The sequence below is a fragment of the Pelodiscus sinensis genome, chromosome 29 (assembly GCF_049634645.1).
Source record: "Pelodiscus sinensis isolate JC-2024 chromosome 29, ASM4963464v1, whole genome shotgun sequence".
Classification (NCBI taxonomy): domain Eukaryota; kingdom Metazoa; phylum Chordata; order Testudines; family Trionychidae; genus Pelodiscus; species Pelodiscus sinensis.
The window spans coordinates 2862853-2881369 of NC_134739.1; the positions used below are offsets into that span (position 1 = coordinate 2862853).

The 18517-nt window shown below is 44.5% G+C and overlaps 2 protein-coding genes across 11 annotated transcripts in view; one reads left to right on the top strand and one right to left on the bottom strand.

The window, feature by feature from the left end:
- LOC102458302 (non-structural maintenance of chromosomes element 3 homolog) overlaps window positions 1-18517 on the top strand; it is a 43521-nt gene that overhangs the window by 15930 nt on the left and 9074 nt on the right. For 2 of the 10 annotated variants that reach the window (XR_012898031.1, XR_012898032.1), the window contains exon 11: window positions 2987-3831. The exons of 6 other annotated variants lie outside the window; for them this stretch is intronic. The gene's annotated coding sequence lies outside the window, so the exon portion shown is untranslated. Of the gene's footprint in view, window positions 1-2986; window positions 3832-3861; window positions 5410-14992; window positions 15157-18517 lie in introns of those variants that run through there. 2 more of the 10 variants (XR_012898035.1, XR_012898034.1) reach the window with 2 other exon arrangements.
- LOC142820990 (uncharacterized) overlaps window positions 1-18517 on the bottom strand; it is a 37739-nt gene that overhangs the window by 2511 nt on the left and 16711 nt on the right. The window contains exons 2-7 of the mRNA XM_075911388.1: window positions 13727-13792; window positions 13029-13238; window positions 12422-12444; window positions 11095-11210; window positions 10821-10853; window positions 2975-3407 (exon numbers count right to left, since the gene is read on the bottom strand). Coding sequence (XP_075767503.1) covers window positions 2975-3407; window positions 10821-10853; window positions 11095-11210; window positions 12422-12444; window positions 13029-13238; window positions 13727-13792 — 881 coding nt within the window. The remainder of the gene's footprint in view (window positions 1-2974; window positions 3408-10820; window positions 10854-11094; window positions 11211-12421; window positions 12445-13028; window positions 13239-13726; window positions 13793-18517) is intronic.

Below are 18517 nucleotides of genomic sequence, written 5' to 3' on the forward strand. Positions count from 1 at the left end.
TAAGTCCCTGGTGGTAAGTGTCGAATTTTAACATGAATGACAGTTCAGAGGATTCCCTTTCAAGTGCAGATGTAAAAGGTCTTTGTAGCAGAATGCAGGTGGCTAAGTCATTTAGAGAGTGTCCTTTCTGGTTAAAGTGGCAAGAAACTGTTTTCTCTTTGTGATCTTGTCTAATATCTGTTTTGTGGGCATTAATCCTTTGGCGAAGTGTCTGAGATGTTTGTCCAATGTACATAGCAGACGGACACTTTCGGCACATGATAGCGTAGATTATATTTCTGGATGCGCAGGAATATGTGTTCTTGATCTTATAACTCACTTGGTTAGGTCCAATAATGGTATCAGCAGAATGAATATGTGGACAAAGCTGGCAACGGGGTTTGTTGCAAGGGAAGGTACCAGGGTTGGTATTAGTGTGGTATGTCCTGTGGTGGTTGGTAAGAATCATCTTGAGGTTAGGTGGTTGTCTATAGGAGACTATGGGTCTGTCTCCCAGAGCCTCTTTGAGTATGGTATCCTGTTCCAATATAGGCTGTAGTTTCTTGATAATGTGTTGGACAGGTTTAAGTTGGGGGTTGTAGGTGATGACAAGTGGTGTTCTATTGTTGGTTTTCTTGGGTCTGTCTTGAAGTAGATGGTTTCTAGGTATTCGTCTGGCTCTTTCAATTTGCTTTTTTGTTTCTCTGGGTGGGTAGTTGAGATTTATAAATGCTTGGTAGAGATCCTGAAGCTTCTGGTCTCTGTCAGTGGGGTTAGAGCAGATGCGGTTGTATCGAAGGGCTTGGCTATAGACGATGGATCGTGTGGTGTGTTCTGGATGGGAGCTGGATGCATGTAGGTAACTGTAGAGTCTCAAAAACAACCTGGACATTGTAATCAAACCAGCTGACAAAGGGGGTGCTGTGGTCATTATGAATAAGGCCGACTATAACCAGGAGGCAACCAGACAACTCTCGAACACCACATTTTACAAACCTCTCCCCTCTGATCCCACCTTGGACTACCAAAAGAAACTACACTGTCTCCTTAAAAGCCTCCCCACAGCTACTCGGGAACAAATCCTCACAGAATCACCTTCTGACCCCCGACCAGGATTGTTCTATCTACTTCCCAAGATCCATAAACCTGGGCACCCCGGACGTCCCATCATCTCTGGTATTGGCACGCTCACTACTGGTCTATCCAGCTATGTAGACACTCTTCTCAAACCCTTCGTAACCAATACCCCCAGCTATCTCCGAGACACTACTGACTTCCTAAGGAAATTACAAAACATCGATAACCTCCCCAATAATACCATCCTTGCCACCATGGATGTAGAAGCTCTATATACCAACATCCCACATGAAGACGGATTACAAGCAATTAGAAACACTATCCCAGAGGACACTACTGCCAACCTGATAGCAGACCTATGTAACTTTGTTCTCACCCACAATTATTTCCGGTTTGAGAACAACTTATACCTCCAGATCAGCGGCACAGCCATGGGTACACGCATGGCCCCACAGTATGCTAACATCTTTATGGCTGACCTAGAACAACGTTTCCTCAACTCCCATCCCCTTTCACCCCTCCTCTACCTACGGTACATCGATGACATCTTTATGATCTGGACACATGGCCAAGAAACACTGGAGATATTCCACAGAGATTTCAACAACCTACACCCCACCATCAACCTCAGCCTGGACCATTCTACACGAGAGATCCACTTCCTGGACACCACCGTACAAATCAACAATGGAAAATTAGACACCACTCTCTACAGAAAACCCACTGACTCATACAGTTACCTACATGCATCCAGCTCCCATCCAGAACACACCACACGATCCATCGTCTATAGCCAAGCCCTTCGATACAACCGCATCTGCTCTAACCCCACTGACAGAGACCAGAAGCTTCAGGATCTCTACCAAGCATTTATAAATCTCAACTACCCACCCAGAGAAACAAAAAAGCAAATTGAAAGAGCCAGACGAATACCTAGAAACCATCTACTTCAAGACAGACCCAAGAAAACCAACAATAGAACACCACTTGTCATCACCTACAACCCCCAACTTAAACCTGTCCAACACATTATCAAGAAACTACAGCCTATATTGGAACAGGATACCATACTCAAAGAGGCTCTGGGAGACAGACCCATAGTCTCCTATAGACAACCACCTAACCTCAAGATGATTCTTACCAACCACCACAGGACATACCACACTAATACCAACCCTGGTACCTTCCCTTGCAACAAACCCCGTTGCCAGCTTTGTCCACATATTCATTCTGCTGATACCATTATTGGACCTAACCAAGTGAGTTATAAGATCAAGAACACATATTCCTGCGCATCCAGAAATATAATCTACGCTATCATGTGCCGAAAGTGTCCGTCTGCTATGTACATTGGACAAACATCTCAGACACTTCGCCAAAGGATTAATGCCCACAAAACAGATATTAGACAAGATCACAAAGAGAAAACAGTTTCTTGCCACTTTAACCAGAAAGGACACTCTCTAAATGACTTAGCCACCTGCATTCTGCTACAAAGACCTTTTACATCTGCACTTGAAAGGGAATCCTCTGAACTGTCATTCATGTTAAAATTCGACACTTACCACCAGGGACTTAACAAGTCCTTGAACTTTCTCACCCATTATCAAGACAGTTTCCCCAATTATCACCTGTAATACCATTAACTCACAAACATCCCACTCTCCCTACCTTTAATATCAGCAATTCACAGACACTTACCTTCCTTCCTCCCCCTTCCCACCCCCCCCCGCATCCTCCTTCTGTTCTGCAATGTGATTTGTCCTTTTCATATTTGTTCATTTTTTTAAATTGTATCCTTTGGTATATATGGTTGTGACTACTTTCTTCCACTATTTGATCTGAGGAAGTGGGTCTGGCCCACGAAAGCTCATCATCTAATAAACCATCTTGTTAGTCTTTAAAGTGCTACATTGTCCAGCATTTAAAGGGTCTTTGGCCTGTGTGGAGTCTCTGATGTCTGCTAAGGTGTGAGTTCCGAGCGAAGCTTTTCCCGCAGTCGCAGCATTTATAGGGTGTCTCCCCTATGTGGAGTCTCTGATGTGCAATAAGGGCCGAGCAGCTACTGAAAGTTTTCCCATACTCAGTGGAGGTGTTTTTTCTCTCTCTTGTGGGGATTCTCTGTTGGGTTGTGGTTTTCTTGAGGCCTTTGCCCCTTCCCTGACAATCCCTTGCCTGATTTCCCCACTGTTTTTCTGGCCAGTGCTGGCTCTCGTGACATTTTCTTTGCTCATAGCTGCAGTGAATATTCCCTTTACATCTCTCTGAAAGCATCCCAGGTGGTTCCATGTGCTGAACATCTCCCTGCTGAGGACTCTCCTCCTGGTTTTTACTCACTGTCCCGTCACCTGCTGTGACAAAGAGAGAATCCAGTCATGAGTCATGCCCTCCTCTAGAGAGAAAGAAAATGTTAAAGGGAGGGACTGGAAAAGAGGGATATCAAACCAAAATAGTTGCTGGTGATATGGAAAAAATCAGGTGCCGATTCCCCAAAAACTTTCCCCAGAGGAGAGAGGACAGGATCAATTCTGCCTCCACATCTCATGCAAACACCCCAAGTGAAGTGTCATCACCAAGGGAGGAAACTCTGCTAGGTGTGAGGACAGGTGGGAAGCTGTAACCCTCTTCATGAGGATGCCTCTCATGCTGCATTTCAAGGGCTCTGTAGGGAATCCTAACTCTCTTCTTCAGACACCAAGGAGTATTGAGTTAATTTAAACTCCTTTCCATCTGTGTAGTAGTCTCCCACGATCTTTTTGCTCTCAGCCTGCGAGCGCGCACACATAGTATTCCCCCTTGTTTCAGCTGGGAGAGCACAATAAAGTTGGAAACTGAAAAGCCTACTCAACAGATGAAAACAAGCAAGAGCAGTTGAATTTGTGGGACATTTACAAATAATCTAATTTGACATCTCTGCTGGGAACAAACACAGCCAGCAACAGAGAAGATCCTGAAATACAGGGAACACATGTCTCTGTTCCAGAAGAGGGTGCTTCAGCCATAGGGGTGAAGCCATCCTGGATCCAGTTCTCATTGACTGTGAGGGGGCTCAGTGACAATGAGTGCCCTACAGAAGCTCAGACCAGTGAGTATGAGCTAGAGGGGTTTCGGCACTCTAAGGCTATGTCTAGACTGCAATCTTTTTGGAAGAAACTCTTCTGGAAGAGAGCTTCCAAAAAACTTCTTCCGAAAGAAAGCATCCACACTGCCAAAGTGCATCGAACAAGCGATCTGCTTTTTTGAAAGATAGCATCCAGACCAAATGGATGCTATCTCACATATAAACTGTGATTACTATGGGCGGAATGGCCACCAGGGCACCTATGCTTTTTCCACTTTCCTCTTCTTGGAAAAGAATACCCTCTTCCCCGTCCACACACGCCTTTTTCCAAAAGAGCTCTTTTGGAAAAAGTCTTCTTTCTCAGAAGGAGGTTTACCAATGTCAGAAAAACCCCTCTGTTCTTTCAATTTTATTTCGAAAACATGATTGCAGTGTGGACGTAATTGAAGGTTTTTTTTGGAAAAATGGCTGTTTTTCTGGGGGGGGGGGGGGAACCTCTGTAGTGTAGACATACCCTAAGAGATGAAAGGGAGAAGGGGGGGTCAATGAATGCAGCAGTTAAGAGGTAACAGCTATCAGGCAATCTAGTAGTCGGGTGCAGCGGGAAGGAGTATTATAATGCCCCAGTGTGTGGAACATGGCTGGGAAACTAGAGACTATAATTCAGGAGCAAGCGACTCTGTTTCCTCTGCAAAAGGAGACAGACAAGAATCAGGCTATGTGGTCTCAGGAGGGACTGTCTCAAAGATTCAAGGAGCCTGCAGAGAAGACAGACTGGTTGTTGCAGACAGAAAGGGAGGGAGTGAGATTTTCTGAGTCCCCAGAAGCCTTTAACTACATTGTGGCATAATCAATGAAATGTCCATTTGTCCTGGAGCAGAAAGTGCAAAAGGAAGAAAGTAGGACTTGCAATCAGTGGCTATAGTCTCAGTGAGTAGGGAAGGATTTTCACAGGGGAAAGAGCGTGTTGGAGAGAAGACAAGGGATACGAATATCTAAAGAAGCTATGTAAAAGAAAGTGAATTAAAGAAAATTGAGTATAGGTTCCAAAGCAATGGGGCATGGGAGAGATTCTGTTAATGAAGTGAGAGCCTCAAAAAAATCTCCCCTTTGTAGTCCAGGGAGCCCTTAGCATCATCTGGAAAGGCCACATCTAACTGCCTCAGAATGACATCGTGTCTGCCAATATACTCCTGTCATTATCAGTATCTAAAAGGTATCAAGTAAGAAAAATTATCTACATAGATCATAAATAAAGCCCTCAAGCCTAAACTGAGCTGGGGGGGGGGGGGGAGGAGAAAAGAGGAGACCACTTAGCACTCATCATAGGGAATGGAGCCTGCACCCCAGGAACCCTTCTGGCTCTTGACATAGAGACAACAGACTGTCCAATACAAGCAGACAGAAGGCTATTTGGCTTCCATGAATAAAGGGGGAGCAACACCCTTTGAACTCATGTCAAGTGAACCTTTTTGGCCTAAAAACCAAGAGTAGCTGGAACTGATTATAGCTGAGAAACCTGATTAGCCAAAGACTGTAACTATCTTCACTAAAAAGTGTATTGTTTCTCCTGTAACTGTACCTGTGTTCTAGTCTATCTTACTATCATTTAAATCTCTGGTCTTTGTTAATAAACATTGTTTTATTACAAAAACTATCCCTGCTGTGTATTAAACATCAGCTAAACTCCCAGGCTGGTGTGGACTCTCTCTTTGGTGGCAGCAAACTTAACATCAGTGAGCAGCCAAGGAGTAGAACTGGACATTGCAAGACAGACAGTTTTGAAAAGCTGTTGGTGCTCCCCTGCCAGAAGTAGGTTGTCAGCTGTGAGCAGGCAGCTGATGGAAAGGTTCACATCCAAAGCTTTTCACCACAGAAGCACCCAGGGTTCCAGGGCAGGCACAGACAGAAGCTGTACTGGTCTGGATGACTCCCACCAAAGCATCACACTGGTGTAAAATAACAGGATTTTCACACAGCCTGCTACTCAACTGAGATTTACAATCCAAAAATTGCTAAACTAGATTTTTAAGGGATTTTGAGTGAGAAGACTTGAGAACAGGAAAATAAGATTAGTGTTCTGTTTATTTCAGTAGACCAAAACAAGGGATTTTAAAGTGTACTACTGGGGAAGTGGGATTCTGTGCCCCTATGGGTCACAATTTATACGGCCCAAATTTTTTCCTGTGCTTCCCATATAGGGAAAAAAAAAAACGGCTAAGGAGCACGAGCCTCTTCCTGGGAAGCCCAGGCACTGCACATCTGTTCCTGCTTGCTGGAGTAACTTCAGAGATAGGGATGGGAGAGGGGCTAGCATATTCTATGGCTACGTCTAGACTGGTATGATTTTCCGCAAATGCTTTTAGTGGAAAACTTTTCCGTTAAAGCATTTGCAGAAAAGTGTCTAAATTGGCACGGACGCTTTTCCGCAAAAGCACTTTTTGCAGAAAAGCGTCCGTGCCAATCTAGACGCGCTTTTGCGCAAAACAAATCTGAGCTGTCTACACTGGCCCTCAGACTAATCCATTTCCTGGTTTATAAAAATGGGGGGGAGGGTGAACCTAAATTGATAAGCAACTGAATCCTCTGTACACAGTATTACTGTATTATAAACATGTAGGCTGCGTCTAGACTGGCAAGTTTTTCTGCAAAAGCAGCTGCTTTTGTGGAAAAACTTGCCAGCTGTCTATACTGGGTGCTTGAATTTCCGCAAGAACACTGATGATCTCGTGTAAGATTGTCAGTGTTCTTGCAGAAATGCTATGCTGCTCCTGTTTGAACAAAAGCCCTCTTGTGCAAATGCTTTTGCAGAAGAGGGCCAATGCAGACAACGCGGTATTGTTTTGCACAAAAAAGCCCTGATGGTGAAGATGGCGATTGGGGCTTTCTTGTGCAAAACCGCGTCTAGATTGGCACGGATGCTTTTCCGCAAAAAGTGCTTCTCCCCCCCCCCCCCCCCCCCCCGCTTTTGCGGAAAAGTGTCCGTGCCAATCCAGATGCTCTTTTCCGCAAATGCGTTTAACGGAAAACTTTACTGTTAAAACATTTGCGGAAAATCATGCCAGTCTAGACATATGTCTACGCTGCTCCCGTTTTGCACAAAAAATATGCATTTGAGGCGAAGTGTGGAATATCACTGTGCCTCATTTTCATAATTAATAAGATTCCATTTTTGTGGAAAAGCCTCTTGTGCAAAAATGGATCCTCATTAATTATGCTTTGCCTCATTTGCATATTTGATGTGCAAAACGGGGGCAGTGTAAACATAGCCGTAGAGTGACAGCTAATGATACCAGTGATTAATATCTTTTTGAAATGTATGTATTAACACGTTGTGAAAAAAATGATACTAAATAATATGTTTTAAAGTCTGTGGCCAAATATGGAAAAGCAGATTCCCTCCCAAGAAAGAGCAGGTAGTTAATCTACTTGTTTTTTCTGTAAATTAAGCATGGTAGAACCAAAATGCACTGTTTATATACAAGGGAATAGAATGGCCACAGGATGAGCATGAGAACACCCTGCCTCTTAAACTCTATGGCTACGTCTACACTGGCCCCTTTTCCGGAAGGGGCATGTAAATTTCAGCAGTCGTCGTAGGGAAATCCGCGGGGGATTTAAATATCCCCCGCGGCATTTAAATAAAAATGTCCGCCGCTTTTTTCCGGCTTTTAAAAAAGCCGGAAAAGAGCGTCTAGACTGGCCCCGATCCTCCGGAAAAAGTGCCCTTTTCCGGAGGCTCTTATTCCTACTTCAAAGTAGGAATAAGAGCCTCCGGAAAAGGGCACTTTTTCCAGAGGATCGGGGCCAGTCTAGACGCTCTTTTCCGGCTTTTTTAAAAGCCGGAAAAAAGCGGCGGACATTTTTATTTAAATGCCGCGGGCGATATTTAAATCCCCCGCGGATTTCCCTACGACGACTGCTGAAATTTACATGCCCCTTCCGGAAAAGGGGCCAGTGTAGATGTAGCCTATCAGAGTTTGGTCTGTGTGGGCTGGCTATGATAAAATGCTTGTGAATGCTCTTTTGATACGGGGGCTTTAGTGTTAGTGATACGCCCTATAAAAAAAACACAAAGCTCATGGCAAGGACCCTATGAAGTTGAGTAACAAGAGAATAACCCCAAAGTAATGCTGCCCCACACTATGCATTATCACGTGTTAATAGTTTTAACGGCTGTTACAATAGAGAAGTAACTGATAATACTGTGTGTTGTGAGAAAGGAGGGGTCTTAGGCATCCCGACTGCCAGAGTGACGCATCACTTGGCAGGACTGAGAGTATACCTAGCGTTAACACACCTCACAAAGCAGACATCAGAGCTGCAAGTGTTCTCCGATATGCTAGGGCAGCGGTTCTCAAACTTTTGGGGCTCCGGAGCCCTTTACGTGCGTAAAAATTTATGAGGAGCCCTAGTGGTCCACTGATTGTATGTGTTGTACCTATCGATGTTTCCAATTTGTCAACCTTGCGGAGCCCCGGGAGATGTCTTGCGGAGCCCTGAGGCTCCACGAAGCACAGTTTGAGAAACACTGTGCTAGGGGATGACTTATAAAATCGTCCCATAAGACTGATGTGGGATCCCAGGCTGCCACTAGTAGGACATTCAGAACCACAGCACAAATTTGTAAAGAAACAATGTGCCGGAAAAAGAAATTCAAGTGCCTGGCACCTAGTGGGGTTTGAGCAGATAGTATAGTTGTTCCTCTATAGTATTTTTGCTGCAGTTGTGATAAATAAATATCTGAAATAGGCAGATCTTCCTTTTACTGAATACTCAATGTCAGTGAATGTAATGAGTGATACTAACTAAGCAGTATTTATTATAACTACATTGACTTATTTTGTTTAGGAGTATCTACCCTCAACATATAGGATTCTGAAAACTATCCATGTTCAGGATCACCAGCATTTTCTATAATTTCAGAATTATTTGCAAATGATAGTGTTTTGGTCACATCCAGTATGTTACACAGACACAGTAAAAAAACTGACAACAACCAGTAACTGAAGAAAAAATTGCCCAGTTTGTTTATGCAACAAAATTCTCCTTTCCAATGTTGAAAACCCACATTTCATTATCATGGATCAGTCATTAAGACCAGGACACAGTTCACCCAAGAGAGCAGATGCTGCAGGCAAATTGCTGGATAAAGTGTATGAAAGAGAAATTGAAAAGGGTGCAAAAAGTCAACAGGGTAAAAGTGTTAACCTAAGTCTTGATGGGTGGGGCAGTGTTCACAATGATCCTGTTGTATGTGTTTGTATGACAACAAACAAAGAATGTCTTCCTTACAGAAACAATTGATACTTCTCAGTTGGGGGCCTAATCGATGAGGTTTTTTTTCCTCCTTACATGAGCCAGATCAAGTGCTCACTTGTGTACGGCCCCTGACTGATTTTTCTCTGTATCTGTGGCCCTTGACCAAAAAAGGTTCCCCACTCCTATTATCACAAAGTCATAGTTTTGTCCCTTACCTCAAATAAGTGAAAAGTGAGAGAAACACGCATTTCCACTATCGAAGTCCCCTTTTCTTTTAGAATGAGCCCATACACAACACTGCATTCTTTTCCCATTCATAGGCAGTCTGAACACCAAGCCTGGGCAAAATTTGGCCCAGGGATTGGATCCGGCCCGCCACACCACTGGATCTGGCCTATGGAGACAGTGGGGAGTCCCAGGCAGGCTCTCCTGCTTGCCCCGCAGCCCTGTGCGCCATGCAGAAACGCAGCTGTAGAGCTCTTTCTGTTTTAAAACTGGAGGGGAGAAGTTTCAGGAGCCGCCCTGCCCCCAGCACAATCCCATTGGCTGGTTTCTGGCTAGAAACCAGCCAATGGGAGCTGCTTGTTGGAATAACAGGTAGCCAAGAAGAACCATGCCTCCTCCTCTCAGTTATTCACTGAAGCACATGGCTAGGAAAGCAGTCAGGCTGGCTGGCTGGGAAATGTTTTAACTCTGCAAAAGCCTTAGGTCTGCAGGCTGGCAGGCTAGTTTGGCACTCTTGGCCACTGCCTGCCTCTGGCACTTCAGCCCTTTCCTGCACCAACCGTTACTCAACATACCCAAACCCTCTGTCCCGCCCTTACACCAATACCCCCCTCCCAGATCTGGCATCCCAGTCTCTTGCCCCAGATCACAATAACCTCCTATTCCTAGGGCAGGGGACTAGAGTCCCCAAACCCCTGCACTCTAGTCCCCTGCCCTAGGTCACAACAGGCTCCTTCACCCAAACTCCCTCCCAGACTCTCAGTCTCACTGCTGCACCCAAGCGTCATCTCAGACCCCACATCTCCTCCATTAATATGGCAGTGGAGTGGCCTCCCATAAAAAATGATTGCATGATACATAATACAGCAGCCCCATCTCCCCATCGGAAACAGTTTTACAGGGGATAGCTTGGTTCCACTCCCTAGCTCCCAAAACACTGCTACTGCCCTGTAGCCATTTTTAATTGCTCATTAAAGCTTCATGCTGCACCAGGTACCAATGTTTCCCTCTTCTCTCCACTTCACACCATTCAGGTTCTTGTTCCTTTTCTCTGTCAGATCAGGATTCACTCTGATCTCCACCAGGCATCATAGCAGGAGGCAACTGGGTAGTCACTGGTCCACCTCTCTCAGGTTTATCTCAGGGTGGAGGCACCGATCACCGGCCACTAACATGGTTTTGATTTGAAACCTTCCCACAAGAGGCAGAAACGTACCTGAGTTGTTCTCCAGCTCCAGACGCAGAGTCTCTGTGAAAGAAGAGGTTAAAATTCAAGCCTTCACATTTATAGGTCTATTCCAATTGGTTAGTAACGTAACTGCACCAGAAGAGCTAGCCCTACAGGGAAACTCAAGGGGAAAGGGCAAGTCCCTGAGCTGCACCAGTAAGACAAAGCACCAGGGTCAGTGACAACACGAGAGCCTCTGACTCCTCCACAGGGCATGGGTCCATCTAACTAGGAAGGATGAACCTGACAAATTCCAGTTCACCTTTGAATCCCAGCAGCACCTCCTGCAGGATGGCACTTTTCAGAGAGAAATTGCTGAGTCTCTTCTCCAGTTCTGCAAACCCCTGCTCTGGCTTCTGCAATGGCTCATCTTCCCTGCTGAGGAAAGTAGGAAGAGTGAGACGTGGCTCCAATCCCCAATGCCAAAGCCCAGCAGCCCCCAGACTCTGGGAAAGCTGCATCAGAGCTTTGTTGTCTCAGATATCACCTGCACTCAGTCCCCCTCCCCTTAGAGACTTCACTCCTCTCCTCACTCCAGCCCACCTGCTGTGGTGACATCCAAGCGCTAGCATCTCTGGTGACACACCAAGAAGATACACACATCTCTGAGCCAGGGTTTCAAGATATTTCACAGACTCAGGCCAGGTCTACACTAGACTATTAAGTGGTTGAGAGGTGTGAAAAATCCACACCTCTGAGACAGGTAGGCTACGTCTACACTGGCCCCTTTTCCGGAAGGGGCATGGTAATCTTTGAAATCGCAATAGGGAAATTCGCGGGGGATTTAAATATCCCCCGCGGCATTTAAATAAAAACGTCCGCCGCTTTTTTCCGGCTTTTAGAAAAGCCGGAAAAGAGCGTCTACACTGGCCCCGATCCTCCGGAAAAAGCGCCCTTTTCCGGAGGATCTTATTCCTTATTTGAAGTAGGAATAAGATCCTCCGGAAAAGGGCGCTTTTTCCAGAGGATCGGGGCCAGTGTAGACGCTCTTTTCCGGCTTTTCTAAAAGCCGGAAAAAAGCGACGGACGTTTTTATTTAAATGCCGCGGGGGATATTTAAATCCCCCGCGAATTTCCCTATTGCGATTTCAAAGATTACCATGCCCCTTCCGGAAAAGGGGCCAATGTAGACGAGCCCGTAGAGAAGTCCCTGAGCATACACTGCTAGGGCCATGGAGGAAACCTTCCAACTCCCTAGCTACTGCCTGTTGAAGAGGTGAGTTACCTACGTTAATGTTGCCATAAGGAGTGTCTACATTGAACACATGCAGCAGTACTGCTGCACCATTTGAAGTCTAGACAAGCCCTTAGCAAGGCAGCACTGCCTCCACTTGCATTTGGGAAGGTTGCTTTGCAATCTACTTTAAAAAGACCAAATATGAGATTCTGCATGCTGCGACACACGATGTGGCTGGGTGTGGCTCACAGGCCCTATGTAGGCCAGTCCTCATTCGCTCTCAGACAGCCCCATGCTCGTCTCCTTCCTCAGGCAGCCGCTAAGGAAAGACATGCTCACAGGCATTCTACCCGTGAGTCCCAGCAGGGGAAGCGCGAGTCAGTGTGCTTGACAAGCAAAGGAGGTGACATACCTGCTCTCAGTGCTTCCTGCCCCCTGCAGAGGGAGAGAAAGAAGAGGCAAGTCAGTGGCTGTGCCTCAGACTAGGGAGGCCTCCGGTTCTGCAGGGGCATCATCACTGGAGCCTCAGGTCTTTGGGGAATTTCAGACACTCAGGTTCACACTCAGAGAAAACCTCCCAACTGCTTCCACTCAGCTGGGACTTCTGCTCTCAGCAACCCAGCTAGGAGCTTGCTGGAGGGAAACTCTCCCCAGGCATTTTAAAGGGAGAGACTGTTTGCTACATTGAGAGTGAAATTTCCCCTAGTGCCGAGACCCATGAAGTTCTCTCACTCTACTGAGCCCACTAACCTGGGACGACATGGAGCCTTAGACCTGGCAGAGGGAGGGTGGGCTGGAAATGTCACTCATGCAGATAGACATTTACAGCACAGGACAGATGGTCTTGGGGTTACCCACCCAGGGATCCCAGGTCCCATTCCCGGCTGTGCCACAGACTCAGTATGTAACTGTGGGCAGGGCTGTACCCTTTCCCCTAATGCCCTGACCCCACTCTGTGAAGTGCGTTGGACCGTAGGACTAAGAAACTGCATATTCTCACTGCCATAACCCAGTCTGACCTGCAGGGACTGGCTCCACGGCTGCTGGCCCTTCTCTCCAAGCAGGAAAATCTCCCTGGATCGCCTGGACGTGCCCTCATCTCTTCTCTTGACAATGTCTCTGGCTAGCTCTTCCAGCTGGGCTAGCAGGAGCTGCTCCTGCTCCTCCAGAAAGTCTCGCAGCTCCTTCCACTCCGCAAGGATCTTCTGCCTCTCAGCTTCCGTCTGTTTCTGCAACCCCGGGGAGAGGGTGGCTTGTAACAGGGGAGATTCAGAACTGTGCCTCTCAGCAGAGGAGGGGATTAGTTTACCAGAACACAAGTTCTCTGTGGCGGGCGATGTAAGTTCGGTTAGGCCAGGACGGGGGAGGAAGAAGGTCAGGGGTGACCCTATGGCTAACGTGAGGCTTTTTGGCCAAACTTCACCAAACTGTATTGCACCCAACTCTTCACAAGCCCACCCGCATTTCCTCTCCTCTCCATCTCCCTTCGGTGCTAGTGTAGGGTCTGTCCATGCCACAGACTGACACTCCTCTGCACAGCAGCATCTTAAACCCTAAACACATCAGGCTCCTCCCATGTTTGAGACTGACCTTCTCCCTGGGCTCCAATGCAGATGCTTTCCTGGCTAGAGTGGCAGGGTGAGCCCTGCATTTCTATTTCACTCAGGGCAGTTTGATCCCAAGCAAGCCTGAAGAGCAGGGGACTCTAGATACCTACCAGCAGCATTGTGCTTTGCCTCTCCTTGGCTTTTTGCAGACAAGCCAGATCCTCTCCTAGTGACTCCTGAAAGAAACAGGGGAGAAGGGAGTTACAAACTGCTCCAAAGGGCCTCACAGCTTCCAGATTTCGTGGCTGAATCCTGCCCTGCACATGCCTGTGCAGAACCCCGGGGACTCAGATTTTCTTTCCACTTATGGTTCATCCTCAGCAAGAAAGATCTCATAGAAGCAGAGTCAGGTTTTCCAAAGAAGACAGAGGACACTGTGGTGAAGTGACAGTGGTGCAAGCCCTCAGCCTCAAACAGTTCCCACTCACATCCCAAACAACCAACTTCACACATTCACCCACCTCTCCATGGACTCCTTAATGGTGGTTTTCTACATAAAAGAGCATTTTTATTGGCTGTAATAAGCTTAATACATATTCTTCACAACTCAGAGATAGATGTAGGTTTCTTTTTTTGCAGCAGATATTTATGATGTCGGAGGTGAACTAGTAGTAATATTTGACGGATTTTCTTGCTATGCTGTATTGGGAGAACATCACCAGACAGATATTTCAATTGTTTTATTTACTAAAATAACACTATGTATTCTGAAAATAGTCCACTATTGAGTTCCATAACATGTCTTTGGTTCCTCTCACTTTTTTCACAGCAGCTGCTGAGTGATTGTTACAGAAGTATTTTACAATTTCAGCAACATTAGCCTTTATTTCTGGAACACTGAAGTCTTTGGGTAGGAAGTGCATGAAAGGATTCTCTTCTAAATTTCCTCTCATCTTGGATACATTTGTCTGTGACCAAGCTGTGTACTAGACATTCGAATTTTTTTCAGTTTGTTTGAGCTTTTACATCTTGTAAGTATTCTGCCATGTGTGTATTTCCTGATATATCAATTGTTTCTGTAAGGAAGACATTCCCTTCTTCTGTTGTCACACAAGCACATACAACAGGATCGTTGTGTATATTGCTCCACTCATCAAGGAGCAAGGTTATCAATTTTATGCTTCTACTTTTTGCACATGGCTCAGTTTCTCTTTCGCACTCTTTATCCAGCTATTTGCTACAACATCAGCTCTCATGGTTGGATTGTATCCAGGTCTTAATGATTGAACCATGTTAATGAAGTGTGGGTTCTCAATCATATGGAAAGGAACGTTTGTTGCATAAACAAACTGGGCAATTTTTTCATCAATTACCTCTTTTTGTAATCTGCTGGTGCTTATCACAAACTTATCTATGGGTCTTTATTTCTTTCACAGGTGATATACTATGGCTATGTGACATACATGGTGTGACTGAAAAACAATCACTGGGAGATAACTCTGAAACACTAGAAAATAATGGTGATCTTGAAGCTGGATAGTCTTCAGAATCATGTATGTTGAGGATAAGTTCTCCTAAATAAAACAAGTTAATACCATTATTTAATTATTATTACCATACTGCTCATTTAGTATTATTCATTGACACTCAGTAGTACTTTAAAGGAGAAATGGTAAAAAGAAGATTTGCCAATTTCAGCTATTTATTTTTTATCACAACTGCACCAAAAAATGATAGTACCATAGAGTAACAACTATATTTTTTGCTCAAACATGAAAATAGTTCAGAAGGAAGATAGACAGCCCTTAAGAAAGTAGTATGAATCAAAAAAGTTTACCAACCTGATATTCCTTTTATCCTCTTCAATTCAGTTTCTCATGATATTATTTCATTCAGGCAACCAGGCCTTGCATTTCTTTGTTGCACTGTTTGCATTTTGTACCCATGCCTGTCTTACCTACTGGTAGAGGAACTTTATTAAAATATTCTCAAACAGGGTCTTTTTATGGCTTGCTCCCATTATAGAATACTAGAACTGAAAGGGATCTTGACAGGCCAAGTAGTCCATTCACCGCAGGACCACACACCCTCTCTATAGTGTCTCTGATAGATTCCACAACCTTCCTAGGCAATTTATTCCAGTGTTTAATCACCCCTATAATTAGGAAATTTTCCCTAATGTCCAACCTAACCCCCTTGTTGCAATTTAAGTGAATTGATTCTTGGCCTGTTATCAGAGATCAAGGAGAACAATTTTTTTCCCTACTCCTTGTAACACCCTTTTAGATACTTGAAAACTGCTATCATGTTCCCACTTAGTCTTCTCTTATCTAAAATAAACGATCCCAGTTCTTTCAGTCTTCCCACATAGGTCATGTGTTCTAGACCTTTAATCATTTGTGTTGCTTTTCTCTGGACCTTCTCCAATTTCTCCACATTTTTCTTGAAATGTGGTGCTCAGGACTGGACACAATACTCCAACTGAGGCCTAATCAGTGCACAGTAAAGCAGAATAATTACTTCTTGTGTCTTGATCACAACACTCCTGTTAATGCATCCAAGAATCATATTTGCTTTTTTTTTTTTTTTTTTTTTTTTGCAACAGTGTCACTTTGTTGACTCATATTTAGCTTGTGGTCCACTATGACCTCTAGATCCCTTTCTGAAGTACTCCTTCCTAGACAGTTGCTTCCTATTCTGTGTGTGAGAAACTGATTTTTCCTTCCTAAGTGAAATGCTTTATATTTGTCCTTATTAAACTTCATCCTATTTACCTCAGACATTTCTCTAGTTTGTCCAGATCAATTTGAATTATGATCCTATCTTCTAAAGCACTTGCAACCCCTCCCAGCTTGGTATCATCTGCAAACTTAATAATCTTACTCTTTATGCCATCACCCAAATCACTGATGAAGATATTGAACGAAACCTGTCCCAAAACTGACCCCTGCAGAATCCCACTTGTTATGCCCTTCCAGCATGAATGTGAACCATTAATAACGTCTCTCTGAGAATGTTTATCCAGCCAGTTATGCACCCACCTTATACTAGCCCCATCTAGGTTTGATTGCCTTAATTTATTGATAGGAAGGCCATATGAGACTATATCAAATGTTTTAGTAAAATCCAGGAATACCACTTCCACCTCATCCACAAAACTTGTTATCCTATCAAAGAAAGCTATCAGATTGGTCTGACATGATTTGTTTTTTACAAATCCATGCTGGCTGTTATTATCTTCCAGATGTTTGCAGATGAATTCCTTAATTATTTGTTCCATTATCTTTTTTAGCATAGAAGTTAAGCTGACTGCTCTGCAGTTTCCTGGTTTGTTCTTATTTCCCTTTTTAATCGATGGGCACTATATTTGCTCTTTTCCAGTCTTCTGGAATCTCTCCAGAATTCCATGACTTTTCAAGATGATAGTTCTTGGCTCAGATATCTCTTCTATCAGCTCCCTGAGTATTCTATTAATTTGTATTAATCATGCCCTGGTGACTTGAAGACATCTAACTTTTCTAAGTAATTTTTAATTTGTTCTGTTCTATTTTAACTTCTAAACCTACCCCGTTTCACTATATTAGGCATCCAGTCACCATCAAATCTTCTTGGTGAAAATTGAAACTAAGGGTATGTCTAGACTGCAAGCTTCTTTTGAAAGAAGCTTTTTTGGAAGAGCTTTCGAAAAATCTTCTTTTGAAAGAGAGCGTCCACACTTCAAAAGTGGATCAAAAAAGCGATCTACTTTTTCAAAAGAGAGCATCCACACTCATTGGAACCACTTCAGCCAGGGCATTAGGTCAGCAGTTACTTCCAGGTGCTGTTGCCTAAGGCTATCTGAGAGGTATATTTAAAGGGCTCCTCCCCTCCTCCCCCCCCCCAGACAGCCATTTCTCAGTTTCTGCTGTGGGCTTGTGTACCTCTCTGAGGGCTAGCAAAGCTTTTGCAGTGTGTGCTCTGGTTGCCCAGCTTTGTTGGATGCCACAGCATTTTTTCCTTTTTGGCTATGGAGCCAGAGCTGGCCCTGGACATGTGATGGCTCCACACTGTCATGCTGCAGGTTATGCAGCAGTTTCAGTTGAACATCTTGGGAGGAAGCACTGGGCCTGCACTGCTTCCTGTAAGACAGGCATGTCCAAAGTCCGGCCCGCGGGCCAATTGCGGCCCGCGTTCCGGTTTAATACGGCCCCACAGGTAATTTGGCAATATCTATCTTGTATGGCCCCCAACGAATCCATATGTATTGAGATGAATACATTGTAAAATCTCAGTTAATGTCAGTTGGTCTAAATCAGTTATAAATATATTTGGACACAACATGTATACTTGGTGTTATGTTCCTGTTCATATTTTTAGAACTTAAAAGTTGACAGACAACCTTTATTACCAATAATATGTAATGTACTTTACAATGTTCCTGACATATATTTCAGCTTCCTGGATTTTTTTTTCATCTGGCCTTCAGATATGAAAGGCAGAGTGATTTAACACCTGTTTAGATTTGTCATCCATGTGACGAAATGAAAAGTATGCCGTTTGCAATAAACTTTGCATAAAAAAGTTAATTTGCATTTAATTTTAATGGTTCAAAGAATGTCAGGCAAAATGGTCGGCCCTCACGCATGTTCACTTCATCAAATCTGGCCCTCTTTGAAAAAAGTTTGGACACCCCTGCTGTAAGGAATATTATTCAATGAATGGCTGTGCTAAGTAGCACTGCTCCAGGGACAATGGCTCTCAGAGTGGCCCATACACACCTGAGGAATGCATCTGGGAGTTTGCAGATCAGTGCATGGGACTGCTTGCATGTGGAAGAAAGACATGTGACCAGCTCTAATTGGAAGATGAAGGGAACATCAAAGGGCCCTGAGGCTAACACTAAAGACTGTTCAGCAAGCAGTTTGTACTATCTCTTCTAACAGCCTGCATCAAGTACTTGGTGACTGATGTATGTAATGTGT